The sequence below is a fragment of the Polyergus mexicanus genome, unplaced genomic scaffold, assembly GCF_030449975.1.
Source record: "Polyergus mexicanus isolate NDT 795.1 unplaced genomic scaffold, iyPolMexi1.0 SCAF_2, whole genome shotgun sequence".
In the NCBI taxonomy this organism is placed as follows: Eukaryota; Metazoa; Arthropoda; class Insecta; order Hymenoptera; family Formicidae; genus Polyergus; species Polyergus mexicanus.
Window position 1 is genome coordinate 6358212 of NW_027223322.1, and position 17884 is coordinate 6376095.

At 34.0% G+C, this 17884-nt stretch overlaps 2 protein-coding genes across 7 annotated transcripts in view; one reads left to right on the forward strand and one right to left on the reverse strand.

The window, feature by feature from the left end:
- The first annotated feature begins 294 nt into the window (after nt 1-294).
- On the forward strand, nt 295-16528 carry Men (Malic enzyme). 3 transcript variants are annotated; one of them, XM_070315682.1, is made up of 8 exons: nt 295-566; nt 4931-5087; nt 13339-13497; nt 13628-13990; nt 14139-14450; nt 14538-14906; nt 15359-15653; nt 15726-16524. In XM_070315682.1, the coding sequence occupies exons 1-8, from the start codon at nt 511-513 to the stop codon at nt 15839-15841; spliced, it is 1827 nt and encodes a 608-aa protein (XP_070171783.1). In that variant the 5' UTR covers nt 295-510; the 3' UTR covers nt 15842-16524. The 3 variants fall into 3 exon arrangements, with proteins under 3 accessions (XP_070171783.1, XP_070171782.1, XP_070171784.1); XM_070315681.1 differs by lacking the exon at nt 295-566 and adding an exon at nt 1889-2006 and having other exon boundaries at nt 15726-16528; XM_070315683.1 differs by lacking the exon at nt 295-566 and adding an exon at nt 2219-2264 and having other exon boundaries at nt 15726-16522.
- The window catches only part of Doa (Darkener of apricot), a 28565-nt gene continuing 26846 nt past the window's right edge, over nt 16166-17884 (reverse strand). For all 4 annotated transcript variants that reach the window (XM_070315679.1, XM_070315680.1, XM_070315677.1 and 1 more), the window contains one exon: nt 16166-17719. In XM_070315679.1, coding sequence (XP_070171780.1) covers nt 17507-17719 — 213 coding nt within the window. In that variant the 3' untranslated portion in view covers nt 16166-17506. The remainder of the gene's footprint in view (nt 17720-17884) is intronic.

A 17884-nucleotide genomic window follows, 5' to 3' on the forward strand; every position in this document is an offset into this window, starting at 1 on the left:
CGCGCGTAAGTACGCGAATAACAAAATATCCTTACGGCAACGATCTCGGTCGATTAACGCAAACATCGCCGGGGGCGATATCGAAGTGCCTTAGTTTAACGGGTGATCGCGTTAAAAGAAATTTTTTCTACATATCGGAAACGTGCCATTCGTCTCGCCGGATGTACGATTTTCTCTCGTGACCGAATTACAGGGAGCCTAACTAATTAGAGCGAAGGCTGTGTATCGAAACGAGCGAGCACTGCATTCTCTTGGCGATTCGCAGTCGCCATCCGCTCGCGAGATTTGGAACACTTCGATTTCACCGACGAGAGAAGCTGATGGCTTGGGTGTTTCCTTTAGAAAAGTCTTATTTACTTCTGATATAACGAAAAATACGACGTTATCTTCGCGCGGCTGATTAACATAGGGAAGTGATGAATTGTTCGTTATCGATACGCGAGATCGAGATAGATTGCCACGTGAATTTATCGAATTAGTCGCTTAAGTGTCTCGGTCGATTCGTCAACGATGGGCAACGGGAACTCGAAAGATAATCACCAAAACGGCCATCAAAACGGCAGGATGTAAGTCTTCCCGAGTCGAAACGTTTCTTTTACTTCCGCGATCTCAATTTTTAATTTAACATCATTGACACTTTAAGCTGTTACATCATTTTCTTTTGAAACTATTTAACGTATATTTTTGTCAAAAATTCATTTTTTAAATCTCTAAGTGAGAAACTGTTCGCATTTACTATTTATTTGAAACGAAGTATAAGAGTTTAATTTTGACAGAAATTAAATTTATCGAAATTCTCTAAAATCTATAAACGTAAGAAAATTGAGGTTGAAAACAGGAGCAAAATCGACACGGATTTCTTCTCGTTTGTATCTCTTTTTATTACGTATTCTCTTAAATAAAATTAATATATTATTATCACTGAAAAACAGCGAATAGTCACTGATGATTTCAGTTATAAGTATATACTACAAATCAGTGAAATCTCAATGAAAGAATCAATTATGATAGCGGCCGTTTTAATTAATAATGATTTAAAATACGTCTTATAAGATAAATTTAGCGATATATATTTTATTCAAAAAATATCTGATTTTGATCAAAAATTTTGTTTATTTTTCATCACGTCTTAAGAGTAAAAATATGAAATATATATATAATTCTAGATTTAAATACTAGTTATACGTTTATTCTATACACGTGTGTGTGGAAATTTAAAAAAAGAAAAAAAAAAAATTAGAAAACTTTAGAAACTACATTTTGCAAATATTTATTATTATTACATATTTTTAAGTGAAATTTTGTAATAATCAGTAGGACATAATATGAATGTTTTCATTAAAGGTCAAATATTCGCTGATGTTCGGTGAAATTTTATGGTTACTGCTTTAATCGATGACATTTCTTTTGATCCGATTTAAGGGGGGATCCCTAGACCGTCATGTTTTTACCGACCGAACGCAATTTTTTGAGTTTACCAGTTTTTGTAATGGCTATACAGAATTACAAATGCTTTTATATAAAAAAAAAGACAGCAATGGATTTATTTTCCTGATCATAAATATACGATTTTAACACACGTGTCAATAAAAGAAAGTACAAAGTCCTTTGTAAAAACAAATATTGGCACGTGTTGTAATATGGCATACACAATCTTGATGTAAACAACATCTTGATTATTATTGATTATTGATAAGTTATACAAATAAAACTTTCAGCATAAGAAATGACAAATATTTTTTTAACGCTCTCTCTCTCTCTCTCTCTAAATTACACAATCTTAATCAATAATCAGTTCCAATAACTCAGTAACTAATTTTCGAACGACTTGAAGAGAATTGCGTCATTTAGAATTATGTACACATAATATATTAGCATAATATATTCGGCTGCGATTTGATGGGCTTTCAAGGCCGCAGATCGGATAGTCTGCGTCACGTCATCCGGGATCGTGGACGTGAGTCTGAGATCTCACGTCATCAGCGTCACCTGTGCAACAGCATGAGGTAAAAGCATGGACATAGTATATCTAGAACGAGCGTTTGTCTTTATTTAAGGAGTGAGGGTAAAGATACACGTAGAAAAGGACATATTCTGTTTCGTGCCCCTTGCGTTCTCTCTCGCTCGCACATAGCACAGCGCTCTCTTTCGTCATGCTACGTGCGAGCGAGAGAGAACGCAAGGGGCACGAAACAGAGTATGTCCTTTTCTACGTGAAATACTTGCGTCATTCTCTTTTTCATCGAATTTCGCTCATTTCAAAGGTAATATTTTTTTCGTTAACCGCGAGCCGTACAATTTGACTCATCTGCAAACTTGATATTAGCGTAAATGTTCCGTATTCAAATGTCGCTTAAGTCAGCAAATTATGAATTAATTTTTGCATATGAATTTTATATATGAATGAAGAAAAACTTTTGCTTTTATTATGTAATATATTTTCTTATAAGCAGAATTATTTATATAGCTGTTTTTACGGTGTACACGGGTAAACACTTATTTATTAATTACTTATTAATTTTGGAAATATTATAAGCAATTCATATCAAGGTATATGAGAGAATATATTGCTTTCGTCATTATAAAATATCAAACAGATTTTAATTGATTTATAAATAAATAAATAAATAAATAAATAAATAAATATATAGACTCATATTATATATATATATTTAATATGGATAAATATCTCTTTATATTAATTTATGGGGATCTATAGTAATTTATGATGAATTCGTCATAGATATAATATCATTGAAAACCATTGCTTATTAACTACGCTTATAATTAATATAATTAGTTTCTACACACTCTTTTATTTATCTCATATATTTCGGGAAATTCCATATTTTTTGATTTTCCCAATATTTTCTAATTTTTCCTGTATATTTTTTAATCATTTTATTTTTTCTCAGTTTTCTTATTACATTTTTTATAATTACAAAAATATATACATATACAGGGTGTCCTAGATCACACGTACACCCCTTTTCTTTCGAAAACTAAGCATTTTAGAGAAAAACGTTTTCAACAAAAATTGTATAGTTTTGAGGGGAACATAAGATGGTGTCATTGGTTTGACCTTGGATGGCATCGTTAAGGTCAAGTCAAGGACACCTTTAATTTCTTAAATGAAATCCCCTATTTTTTATTACATATTCTTATAACTTATGTCGAGAGCTTTCCAAAACACTATAATAAAGGATTTTTTCATTAAGCACTTTTTGAATTATTTTGTATTTTAATCTGACATATTTTGATATAAAAAATTAAATATCTTGTAAAATATTTGGTTTTCGATAATCTTACCGTAATACTTTTATGTACAGAATAATGAGACAAATCAATTAGTATAAAAAATAATTGTTTTTAAGAAAATTATTTACAATGTATTTTTTTAAAACAATTATTTGCTTTTTTTTGCACCAATTGATTTGTCCCCTCAAAACCATATAATTTTTGTTCAAAACGGTTTTCTCTAAAATGCTTTTGAAAGAAAAGGGGTGTACGAGTGGTCTAGGACACCCTGTATATTATGTATGTACGCATATGTATGTATGACATAATGTTTCAATAATTCTGCAACTAATTTGAATAGTAATGCACAGTCATGAATTAATTCGATTAAACTTTAAACTTTGATCTAGCTAAGGCGAGAAAACAAAAATGTGATTTGATATATTCTGTTAAACTTTGTTCCAATGTATGATTTTCTACAATTGTAGAAAATTGAGTTTTGCGATTAATTGCATTTTTCATCATTGATTAAATATGACATTCGTCAGTCTCGAAAGATGCACAACACGCGCAATCGCGCGATAAACGCGCGTGCGCCGAATCGTTCCTCATTACAGGCACGTATTTTGTAGGCGCTTAACGCAATCATCACTGTTTATAACATAATCAATCGATAATTAAATAATACCTTTCAGACACGAATCTAAAAATTTTTCAAAATATTATTATAAAAATATAACTTTGCTATTTATATTAAATATAAATTAAATTGTATAATTATGTTATATACAATATTATATATACAGAGTATCCCAAAACACCCTTGACAACGTTCGTGAGCAGGTAAAGCACAGTAAATTGAACAGAAAAGTCTTGTATCATTTTTTTCTATAACGCTCAATAAAAGGAGTTATTATTGAATAAAGTCTGGTCAATCAGCGCCAATCTTTAGCCGGACGCACGTCAGTGAGCCGCCCGTCTGTTAGTGTGCGTCGCCGTAGCAACGTAGCGCTCGCGCACACTACCAGACGCACGGCTAAAGATCGACGCTGATTGGCCAGACTTTACTCAATAATAACTCCTTTATTAAGCGTTATAGAAAAAAATGTTACAAGACTTTTCTGTTCAGTTTACTGCGCTCTACTTGCTCATGAACATTGTCAAGGGTGCTATGGGACACCCTATACATAATGTTATATTATATTAAATGTAATTATGTTTATATTGTAACTAATATGCAATTACGCACATATTTTTATACATATGCACACATACACATATTATTTGCATACACTATTTTCCTTTTTTATTTTTTAACAATAAAAAATGTGTTTTATATATAAATAACATAATTATATTTAATATAATATAACATATTATATATATATTCACAAGATATTTTTTTGTCAGTTAAATAACTAAAAATAACTCATAATATCGAGATAATTATCAGCGTGATTTAAGTAAAAATGCGTAATAATAAAAGAAATAAATAATATGTTAAAAAAAAAGTCGCCACCTTTAGCAGGTACGGCGGCGCTTTTTATTTTCCCCCTACCCTTTGATCACGCCGACGCGCCACGCATCACGTCATTATCGCGTTTTATGTTCTATATCCTACCAACGACGGCACTGCATTACGTTACATGCGTCCGTCCGTACTCTCTCAGAGATATCTGGCATTCGTTCGCAGGATCCAAAGCAGTAGTCGGCCCGACTGCAACAAGAGCAAAACGTCAACCATGTCGAGCGTGGAGCGCGATCAGCTGGGCCAACGAGGAAGCGGCGACTCGCACTGCGCCGGTCTTCTGCGCGGCGTCGACCATATCAGGGACCCGCAGTTAAACAAGGTGTGTTAGATATATTGTAGCATATTAAATGCGTTTGCTACAGTCATCGCGAGATAATTGCTATTCGTGATATTTATTATTCGCATCATTACTATGTACGGGCAACCAAAGGAGTCATTCTAACTGAGGCTTGAATTAATATGGTGCGGAAATCGTTATTGCAAAAGCAAAGAATGTTTTTAGAAGAGAAGCAATGAATGTTTTTAATTTAATAAAAAAAAAGAAACATTTAGCAGGTCCCGGAGAGAAAGAGAAAGAGAAAAAAATTTCTTGATACCTTCATTATCATCGATAAGCGGATATATACTTCTCCATCTCTTGAATAGCAAAACATACGACATCACTGTTCGTATAAAATATTGATTCTTCATTCGTTAATTCATTCTCTCAGCTGATCACGTAAAAGAAAGTTAGAAGAGAAAATTAGATATATTTTTTTATGCTTTTTTAGCTAATATAAAATTAATTTTATACGATATCTCTCAGAGAGAATTCCGGGTCATTTTAAAGCATTAAATACATGGATATTGATGCAATCGTTGCGATATATTGCGAATAAACTGTCAACTGAACATTGCAAATCAAACATGGTAACGATGATACAATAAATAATTTATACCAAACGAATGTTGCGCGAATATTCCGGGTTAAACTTAAAAGGTTGCAACAATTACATATGATGCAAATGTGTGCGTTTCGACAATAAAATGCTACATGACTCTGCAAACTACTTGTGGTAATGTCTGACCACGCTTGCGCAATCTCGGAGCTCAATATATAGTTGAGTGTTCTTCGCAACTTGATACGTTCCTGAAGTTCCTCAACCTTAAGGTTACATTTACATGGCAGCATCGAGCGTTGAACGTCTACGTCTACACAGAAATCATTACGCAGTAATCTGAATAGATAGATTCCAGCTTCTTGCTGCTAACAGCATGATAAATGATATAAATTCGATCGAGATAAAAGAAATTATATGTTCTGATATACATTACTAATATTGAAAATTGATATTTATTTACATTATACACAATAGATATTATTATTAAACAAAATATATATAAAACGCTATCTCCTAGCAGAATATTAGAATCTAATCAAGGATTAAGGGATGTAATTTTCATTTTTTTTTTGTATGTTTATAACATACTGCTCCTTTAAATCATTTTCTATTTTTAATAATAGTTTTTCAAACTATGTCATTTCGTCATTTGTGAATCCCTTTTTGTGTCTTATTTATTTGAATATTTCAACCATCCAAAATCTCTTGCTGCATTTGTATTTTTATTTTATTTTAATTTACACTGCCAGAGAGTAGTAACATTTTATAATATATTTTTGATTAATAATAATAACATACTCACACATATTCATTATGTAATAAAATAAACGAAATAAATATAATTCTGGGCAATATTCTGCGCAGACGCTTAACACTCGATGCTCAACGCTTGACGCTGCCATGTAAAGGCGCCTTTATCTTTTTCTCTTCGTATTATTCAATTTTAAATCGCGGAATCTCATTTAATATTTATTTAGACAAAATCTAAATCTTGAAACTGACAATGAGTTTTTGTCGCTTTCAAATATTTTAGTAAAATTAAAATGGTAGAAACTTTGATCTCTTCGTCAAAACAGATAAATTTATTTATATTTATATTATTCTATTTAGAAGAAATTAATAACTCCAATTTTATAAAAGTATAATATTTTTAATTGTGTGTAGATTTCAAAAATTATGAGAATTATAATTATAATAATATTATAAATGAGAAATTAATATTTTTTTCACGAGACCATTCGCGTATGAAGGAACTTATATGTTATTTGCAAAATTAACTTAATTCTTTTCGCGCAACGAGATCGCGAGTAATGTAAAAGAGTCAAGAAAAATGAAATTTTGGCTGAGCTTAATAATATCTTTAGATCATATGGGCAACATTATTTGCAACATTGTTCATCAGCTACGATCGATCTCATTTCGACACGATCCTTGCGGTAGGTCATGGGGAGAGACTGACTTTATATTCAAGAAATCAAGAATAGGGTGCCGTATATCGATCCATGCGTAGGGTCGCCGTCACGGGAGTCAAGAACCCCGGCAACCGTTTCCACGGTCGGTTGTTTTGTCGCGGAATGCGAAAATCCCGCATGATTAGGGAAAAGTGACAGTGCGCACCGGAGATAAATGGAGACCGATTGGTGGATTCTCGTTCCGGATTGGAATCGCGCCTCGCGCATTCCTGAGCCTCTGCTCGCTCTGGACGGAAGGGTATTTCCGTATTATTACTTGCACCGCGAAACCACGATTTCGTGTTACGCCTTTCTTCTTCTCGAAATCTACGATTTTTTTTCTTTTTTTTTTGCGCGACGATTAATCTTAACTTCCTTTTTTGGACTGACGCATCTTGATGCGCACCAAAGATATATCAATCTTGTATTAATTTTTATAATTTTTTTTGTTTTTATTTATTATTATTTATTGCCTACTGTCGAAAAATGAGAGTTTCAATTTTAATTCTTGCGTAACTGATTCGATCAATGTTGGTTAATTTTAATTGTATAGAACTTGACTCGTATTCTGTCATCTTGTCTATTTTATAATTCCAAATTTGACTAATTACTAAATTTTGATAAAATTAATTACATAGCATATAACAGTAATTATTTTTAATTACTTGTTTTTTTACACTAATTGATTTGTCTCATTATTCTGTACATAAAAGTATTACGGTAAGATTATCGAAATTAAATATTTTACAAGATATTTAATTTTTTATATCAAAATATGTCAGATTAAAATATAAAATAACTCAAAAAGTACTTAATGAAAAAATACTTTATTATAGTATTTTGGAAAGCTCTCGGTGTCAGCTACAAGAATACTAAATAAAAAATGGATGTTTCCATTTAAGATTTTAAAGTTGATCTTCACATGACCTTCAAATGATTTTCCAAGGTCAAATCATTGTCACCATCTTATGGCCCCCTTGAAGCCACACAACTTTTGTTTGAAACATTTTTCTCTTCCGGGCTTGGTTTTTGAGATATTCGACTGGATGGATTAAAATGGGCCACCCAGTATATATATACATATATTTATATATACACATACAGAGTATCTCACAATTTCCATACAAAATTTCAATAGTGTATTCTAGAGATAAAATAGAGTGAAAAATTCTGATACAAAAATTTTGAGGCTGCAATAGTTTTTAAGTTATAAGCGATCAAAGTTTGCCAATGATATCGCGTAGATTTCGCACGCTCATTGTCAGATCCGTAACTACACGGATACTAATCTGTCATCTGTTATTGATTTTACAAATCAGATAATATTGAGTTTTACTCTGCACAGCTGATTTTATTGTTTCTTATGTGTATGAATACTATGTACGGCGGTCAGCTGATATTAACAAACTATAAATGTTGTACGTAAAATATTTAATTTTTTTCTTAAATAACAATTTAAATGATTGATTAATTATTATATTTAAGTAGAGATATAAATTTAATATTTCCACACATTTAAGAAACGAAGTTTATTTTTGTTTTGATCGCGCGGAGAATTTTTGTGAAAATCAATTTATTTTATCAGCAATAACAGATGACACATCACTATACGTGTATAAATGTAGTTATGAGCCTGAGAACGCGAACTCTACGCATTATTATTGGCAAACTTTGATCACTTATAACTCAAAAACTATTGTAGCTTCGATATTTCTGTATTAAGATTTTTTACTTCATTTTGCCTCTAGAATACGCTATTAAAATATTGCATGGAAGTTGCGAGACATCCTGTATATATTACTTAAAAGAAATGCATTTTTGTTTTCCTTTTGATTACATTGTTTACAGTTTTGACAGTTCAAAGATAATGCATATAATGATCTTTTTAAGTTTTTTATATTTTATAGGATTAAGCTATATTGTATATATTTTACTTCAATTGAAACTAAAAAGAATAGCACGAAGATAACCTTCTTTGTGAATAAAATAATAATAAAATCTCAGTAGATCTTCGTTTTAGGATACGTATTAATAGACAAAGAGAAAGAGAGAGAGAGAGAGAGAGAGAGAGAGAGAGAGAGAGAGAGAGAGAGAAAGAGACGAATCCACACACACACACACACCCAATGGAAAAGTACAACGCTCGATCGCGTGCGCTGACCTCTCTCCATCGAATTAGATTAATTCACTCTGGTGTTCGACCAGCGTCGTTTCGAAAAAAAGATTATTTTTCAAAAGGTGACAATTTAAAGAATTAAGATTCAGAGGATTTAATTTCCAGAAGATTTAAAGAATTAAAGGAAATTAAAGAATTAAATGCTTAATTTTTTTTCGCAAAGCTTTTCTAGAGATTTTATTCTTCCAAGGTCGATTTTATGTAATAAGAGAAAAACAAGAACAATGCTACATTTGCGATACGTTATCACACGGCACTTGAAGCTCACCTCATCCGTATGACAATATACATTGTTATCGACAAGATAATAACATAGTATAAATAGATTTGTGGAAAAAAGAATCGCAACATTTTTTTCTGAAACATTTTTGAAACATCGCGCCAAAATCGTCTTTTCCCCATTTTTTATGTATCTAAATAATTCACGCGCATAACATATATATTGTATTTATAGGGTGTATTTATAGGATATTTTGTATCTGTGAACTGGTTGCATTTTAACGATAAAAAATTTTAATTGTGAGAGAAAAGATATACAGGGTGTCCGACAAGTAACTGACCAAACGAAAGGTGGACGTAGATTGGGTCAAACTGAGTCGAAAAGTCCTGAGTCATTTTTTTTTTATAATGCTTAATAAAGGAATTATTATCGAGTAAAGTCTTGGCCAATCAGCGCCAACCTTGAGCCGCGCGCCATGAAGTGTGCCGCACCGCAATACTATCAAGCGCGTGGTTCACCGACATGCGCCCGGCTAAAAGTCGGCGCTGATTGACCAGACTTTACTCAATAATTACTCCTTTATTAAGGATTATAAAAAAAATGGCTCGGGATTTTTCGACTCAGTTTGACCCAATCTACCTCCACCTTTCGTTTGGTCACTTACTTGTCGGACACCCTATATATCTACATCGATTTTAGATGGTTTAAAGTTTAAAGAGTTCGAAAAGGATAGAAAGAGCGCGGAGAATATCTTTATCTCATTGTCAGTATATCTCTCTATTCTCTCTATATGAGATCAATTTTTTTATAACGATATATTTTATTAAAGAAATCTTTTGTCAAAGAAATATCTCATACCTTAAAATTGAAAAATAATCTAACTGAAAGGAAAAAGTTATAAACCAAGTTATCGATGCCAGAGCGAACCGGTTTGATTATCACTCCTTGCACGAATATAATACATAAACGTTGAACTTTTCCGGTAGTTGTAGGTAATGAAATCATTGCCAAGCAATGCGGATCATCAACCACAGTTAGATAAGATGGCTGGATAACGAGTTGCGTTGCGAATTACATTCCTTCACAATATCGATGTTTCACTAATGCCATTACATCATTGTGTGTTTTCTGCAAATTCACATCATTACTCTTATTATGCTTGCAATTACTAGTTTTGTAATTAAGGAGGAGCTGGACGGATCATCTACGTCAAAAATTAATAGATCTAATACATTTCGAGATTCATGAATTTGACACATGCCCTGCATAATGTCAAACTTTTAATTTTGCAGCTGTTATTTGTAATTCTTTTTTTAAAAAATTTATAAACAATTTTATGTAATATAATCCATCATTAGCAATGGAACTGACACAGTCAATGTTTGTACTAGAATCTCTCTACAAGATTGCGTTCGAAACGCGAGCATCTGTTAAATTTTAATGATGAAATAATTGTAACGCGTTGATGACGAACGTTTGATCGCGACCGATAGTTTAAAGATTACTTGGCACAGCTCAACGTTCATTTTAAAAAGCATTGAAGGAGGGGTGACCAGTATCCCTCTAAGATACAATTATATCAGCATATTGATAGTATGTATATACATATATTCAGGGTTGGGAAGTAACGCGTTACTTGTAACGTCGTTACCGTTACAGTTACTTTTTTTCGGTAACTGTAACGGTAATGGCGTTACAAATTTTATTTGTAACGGAAAAAGTAACTTCGTTACATTTTTCGGTAACGAGTAACGAATTTAACAGTTACTTTTTCGTTACTTTTTTCAAATTTTTTGATTTATTTAAGATATTATTCTTGCTATTGTGCGTGATAAAATTTTTATCTTAACCGTAAAGCCGTAAGCAAATCGACCAATTAGCATTCTTATTATGTTGTAAAAATGCTTGAATGTGATTGATCAACTTATGGCTCTTGCAGACCAGTACGATGACGCGACGCGCGTCCAATGAGAGCTTTATCTTTTCGGAAAAGCAGAGCTCTCATTTACTACCAGTTCTAAGTACCTTGCAACGAAAATTAGAAAATCTCAATAAATCTGACCTTATAGATTGCCATTCATTAGTTGAAGCTATTCAGCAAGGTTTAAATAAAAGGTAACTTATTAATTTGATTAATACATATGTTATTTAATTTTAAATAAGGATTTAATTGAAAAATATTATTTTATTTTAAACTATTGATTCAAAAGTATTAATTTCAATAAAACAAACAATGTCGCTTAATTTACTATATTTGATTTTAAATTTCTTACAATATTTGAAACAAAAGAATTAATAATAGCAGCATGTTTACATCCAAAATTTAAGTTAAACTGGTTAACCGGAGAAAAAAGAAAACGTGCTGAAAATTACTTGGAGGATTTATTGGGAATCCGATCAACTGAAAATTCTTCAAAAGCTGGAAAATCTGACGATCGCGATGATTTTTTCATTTTTGAGCAAAAAACGGTGCAAAATGAATCTGAACAAGAAGAATTGCAACGGTTTTTAAAATCAAATAATTGTAATATCGAAATGTTAAACGACTATCCAAAACTTAAAAAACTTTTTATTAAATATAATACAGCTCTACCAAGCAGTGCATCTGTAGAAAGAATGTTTAGCATCGGTGGCTCTGTATTAACACCACAAAGAGGGCATTTAAATGATGATACTATGGAGCAACAAATTTTATTAAAAATTAATAAAGAATTTCGATAAAATTTAATCATTTATTTTGTAATAAACCTTGAATGAAATCTTGCTTACAATTTTTTAAAAGTTTTTCTTATGCAAAATAATTTATTAGTTTGTATTGTAAAAAAGTAACGGAAATTGTAACGACTCGTTACTTTTTAGTGACTGTAACGGTAACGAGTTACTTTTTAAAATTAGTAACGAGTAACGGTAACGAGTTACTTTTTAGAAAAAATAACGGTAACGGTAACGAGTTACTTTTATAAAGTAACTTTCCCAACCCTGCATATATTATGTCCATATAATTCAAACGAAACTAAAAAATATACATATATATATATATATATATATATATATACACATGTTAATCACGATTCAATTATGCACGTATAATTAATTTTCTTCTTTAATTTTGCGAAACTTAATTTATTTTTGTATAATAATATTTATACCAGATTCAATTATATAACTACTGTTACCACAGGTATTATGGAGATTAATATCCTTGCAAGTGAATGTAGATCGTACAAGTCTTGAGGGTATATTCTCTCTCTCTCTCTTTCCTATACACATAGGTACCTAACCATTTTCATTTTCACTAGATTCTGTCGTGACACACGCATGCACATTGACCAATTTAGTTTATAAAAATCGAGATGGAAGGACGATCAGCAGATCACCTTTCATCCACGCTACGATTGCACAATCAACGCAATGTCAGTCTTTTTAATTGCGGTCAAAGTCGAAACTGCCGAGGCAAAGAAATTACAGTTAACGATATCGCGAAACAAATTTGCCTCTCTGGCTTGTATCGTAAAGAGTTCTTAATCTTTCTGATGCACGAGATATATTATGAGGAAAAGAGTTGGCGATAACGACACACATGTATGTCGCGTGTCGGTATTAAACGCTATCTCTCAAAAATATACTCGATACAATGATAGAAACACGAGATCGAACTGAAATATATATTTAACATGTCCATAGATACGAGAGATTCGATTAATTTTTTTCGATTCTTAGAGGCAGGAGATTAATATGAGTTAAAATATGTATGATATTCGCGATGTGAATTTCGATTTAATTTTTCTTTTCCACAACATAAGCGTAATTGCATATACAATTAAACAATTGTTTCGTTATAGGGTATGGCGTTTACCATCGAGGAAAGACAGATGCTTGGTATACACGGTCTTCTACCGGCGGCTGTGAAAACCCAAGACGAACAGCTAGAGCTCTGCCGTCTCAACCTGGAACGCTACACAGATGATCTTTCGAAATATATATATCTCATAGGCCTATTGGTACATATTGGTGAAACGCGACAATTGTATCGGAGATCCTCCTATTATGGGTCTTCCGGTTTCCGGTTTGATCAGGTCCTCTTTCCCGTTCTCTCACGTTGATTCTTACATAGAGTCTTGTTCCTCCTAGGATAGAAACGAGAAACTCTTCTACCGTTTGTTGGCAGACGACGTAGGTAAAATGATGCCGCTGGTGTATACGCCAACTGTAGGTCTGGCGTGTCAGAAGTTCGGTCTGGTCTATCGCAGGCCTCGCGGTCTCTTCGTGAGCATCCACGACCGAGAGCACGTCTACGATGTCCTGAAGAACTGGCCCGAGCACGACATACGAGCTATCGTAGTCACAGACGGGGAACGAATATTGGGACTGGGCGACCTAGGTGCGTACGGCATGGGTATTCCAATCGGGAAGCTGTCATTGTACACCGCATTGGCCGGCATCAAACCTCACCAGTGCCTGCCTATCACCCTGGATGTCGGTACCAATACTCAGGTGCGTGAAAACACGTCGCATTTTCGAATATCAGATGATTTGAGATATTCTCGCCTTGTCCTTCAATGAGCTATATGTGTGTTTGTGATTTTTAATTTAAAAAATTCATATACGTCGACTATCATATTTTCCCTCTCTTTTCTTGCAGTCATTATTGGACGATCCCCTGTATATTGGTCACAGACACAAGCGCGTAACTGGAAAGGACTACGACGACTTCCTGGACGAATTCATGAAGGCTGTCGTGAAGCGATATGGTCCGAACACGTTGATCCAATTCGAGGACTTCGGTAACGTTAACGCGTTCAGACTACTCCGAAAGTATCGCGACGAATATTGCACCTTCAACGATGATATTCAGGGCACTGCCTCCGTCGCCGTCGCCGGATTATTGGCATCGCTCCGCATCACACGAAAGAAACTCTCGGAGAACACGATCGTGTTTCAGGGCGCTGGAGAGGTGCGCCGAGAAACATTTACTTTAAAGCCAATATAAAAAGAAGCAGAGGTGTGATATGCATGAATCATAATCACAAACTATTTATAGGCATCATTAGGTATCGCGGCGTTGTGTGTGATGGCGATGAAGAAGGAAGGAGTGACCGAGGAGGAAGCTAAGAGTAAAATTTGGATGGTGGACTCAAAAGGATTATTGGTGAAAGATCGTCCAAAGGGCGGACTGACGGAACATAAATTGCATTTTGCTCGCGACGATAAACCAATCGATACCTTGCTGGACGTCGTTAAGACAGCCAAACCGTCGGTTATCATTGGCGCAGCCGCTGTCCGGGGTGCCTTCACAACCGAGATATTAAAGGAGATGGCGCAAAATAACGAAACTCCTGTCATCTTCGCTCTGAGCAATCCAACGAGCAAAGCGGAATGCACAGCTGAAGAAGCGTACACTGCTACGGAGGTCAGAAAGTGATATATTCTCTTCCAGCAAATTGTTTTCTAAATTTTTGATATACCATTCTGATTCAATATGGAATATGGTAAAATATACCAAAGACTCTTCATAGATCAAATGATTATAAATCGTGATTAATTATGTCACAAAATCTATTTTCGCCGAGGATAGACTCGTGCAGATTGAATTGTTTGATTCAGGAAAAATAGGGTTGCCGGCGTATTTTACTTACTTACGATCTATACTATTGCAAGTTTTGTGAGACATAATTTGAAAAAAGTAATTTATTTTGCAAGAAAAGAGATAAACACGATTTTTCATTTCCGACATCATAAATTAATAAGATTGCAAAAGGAGAGAAACAGGAGCTTTAAAATATATATGTAAATCTGAGAAGTATGTAATTTTTCATCAATAGGTATTCCTGGATATTTAATCAAGTATCGTTTTAATTATAGGGAAGGTGCATATTTGCGAGTGGTTCGCCTTTCCCACCGGTGACGTACAAGAATAAAACCTTTTATCCCGGTCAGGGTAACAATAGTTATATCTTCCCTGGAATCGCATTAGCCGTGATTTGCGCCGGTATGCGCACCATTCCCGAAGAGACCTTCCTCATTGCTGCGTCGGCTCTCGCCGACTTGGTAACGCAAACGGACTTGGACAGCGGAAATCTTTATCCGCCGTTACAGGACATACAGAAATGTTCGATGAATATAGCATGCGCACTCATGAAATATGCCTATGAGAACTGTTAGTAGAAATATGTTGTACAAACACTGGTATATACGCGTTATATGCAAATGCTTCTTTCTTCTTTTTTAGGCATCGCGACTATCTATCCAGAACCTAAAGATTGCGAGAGCTTCCTTAAGGCGCAGTTGTATGATACGAGCTATAAGTCGTCTATACCACCGATTTACCCGTGGCCTAAGCTATAATTACCTTTGTTAATTAGATCAAGATTTATTTCTTACACACAATTACTTTGGGTCCACGAAAAAAAAGACATTACATAAACGTTCAAGAGGAGACAAATTTTGCTTGTTTCCTTAAAGCCTGTTGATCGGGCTTATTTTATTTCAAACATCGCGTACTAGTAGAATATATAACTAATTTGTAAGAAAAAAAAGAAGAGAAGTTACGCAAAATGTCACGGCGATAAACGGATTCGAAGAAGCAAAGCAACATTATTTAAAGATATAAATATACAAGAAATGTGTAAAAGAATTGATTTGCTGGTTGAACACAAATAAATATCGACGCTGGTTTGAAAGAAATGTATTTATTGCTACTCGGAATAGCGCTCTTTTGCAGAAGTAGATTCCCCGTTTAACACGAGCAGCAGATATATAACATCCTTCATTTCGCAGATATAGTATAACTATGGTCAAACAAAACTTATACGGATGACACGAGTTGTGTAAATCAAATATGACAAAAAAAAAAATGGGAACGGGATGGTTCTCGCGTGCGCAATACACACCAATATTTCTGTAATATTCACAATATACGTTTTTCGATTTAAATTAATCTTCGTGAAATATATAATATTTATAGAATATAAAATACGAAATTTTTTGTTTTATTAGGCCGGAAACTTAAAGATGATTAGAGCATGATAAATCGTTATAAATATGTCGCGAAGAAGAATTCTCTTTTACGCATCAGAAACTTCAAATGGGCTCCATATTCAATACGAAAAAAAAAGAAAAAAAGAAGAATCGTTGAGAGAACATTCTCTAAGATATAATTATGTATTCTTATGTTTTAAGATGTATATAATTCACAACGATGAAATTGGTGATTGTTACTCATACACTCCCTCTCTCTCGCCCGCTCGCTCGCTCGTCCGTTTTCTCTCGATTCTAATCAACTTTACTGTCATTTAAAACTATATCGCTATAGGATACCGTTACTCACGGCTAGAACACATCCGTGGTCGTCAATTTATAATGAATAGTATATTATAAATTGCAGACCCAAAGGTGATCTTTATACTCCAAACTTTGCGTTTTTTTGTCGCATATTAACATGGTAATAAATTTAAGAGACACAAATGTACAGAAGAGCATTTAAAAAATTGCTTAAGATTGAGGGACTCTGTTATGCTACACTGAGCAGACACACTGGCCTATCCGCGCCAGTAACGAGGACCATATGTCGCCATTTCGATGATCAACAATCGCGATAGAAATAGACAGACGTAATCATCAGTGACAAGAAGTAATCTTCGCTGAAGTAATCGTTTGTCGTTGAATGCACTCGAATTAAGTCCAAGTTCCACGGCACTACCGCGCATTACAGTCTTTCCTACGTATAGATTCAAGTTACATTGAGTGCAGGGATCAAAAGTTGTGAGAAAATCCAATGATCGATATCTATACACGCGCACGCCTGCGCGCATACACATATACTTATACACATACGTGCCATCTCTTAGCACGTATTCAATGGTCAAAATTCATTTCACGTCATCGAGTTTCGTTGCTACGAAAGAGACATGTTTTCATGAAAATTAATGATATCAGAACAAAGACGTAGGGCAGTAGTGTCGTTGAAAGCGGAGTGTCTGTCCAGCATGGAGGTCGGTCCCTTTCCTAGCTTCATCGAGAGAGTGAATGTGATCTTTCGTGGGGCTGTTGAGAGTCACCAGCTGCACGTGGATCGGGCAATCTCTGTGACGCCGGCAGAGCATCGAAAAATTGATGCGTCAATGCATCCTTCAGGGTGATGCGCTGCGAGGGTTCGTATTCGAGCATTCTCTGAATGAGATCGAATAACTGACGATGCTCTTCATCGTCGGATAGCATATAACGCTATAACAAAGAAACATAATCATTTTACGATATTATTCAAAGCCTGTATTGAATTACACATGGATGTAATATTTGAATTAATGCGTTATGATTGAAGATTTATTCGATCGCTAATTGGATAAATTTTAATCTATTGTATATTCTCAAAATCTCTTCACATTCCCT

What these genes read in the sequence shown, in the direction of transcription:
- Men (XM_070315681.1), top strand. Translation starts at nt 1,900, where the DNA reads ATGGGCTTTCAAGGCCGCAGATCGGATAGTCTGCGTCACGTCATCCGG. An exon ending in CACCTGTGCAACAGCATGAG is followed by an intron (nt 2,007 to 4,930) that starts GTAAAAGCATGG and finishes ATTCGTTCGCAG; the next exon opens with GATCCAAAGCAGTAGTCGGC. An exon ending in TGTTTCAGGGCGCTGGAGAG is followed by an intron (nt 14,451 to 14,537) that starts GTGCGCCGAGAA and finishes AACTATTTATAG; the next exon opens with GCATCATTAGGTATCGCGGC.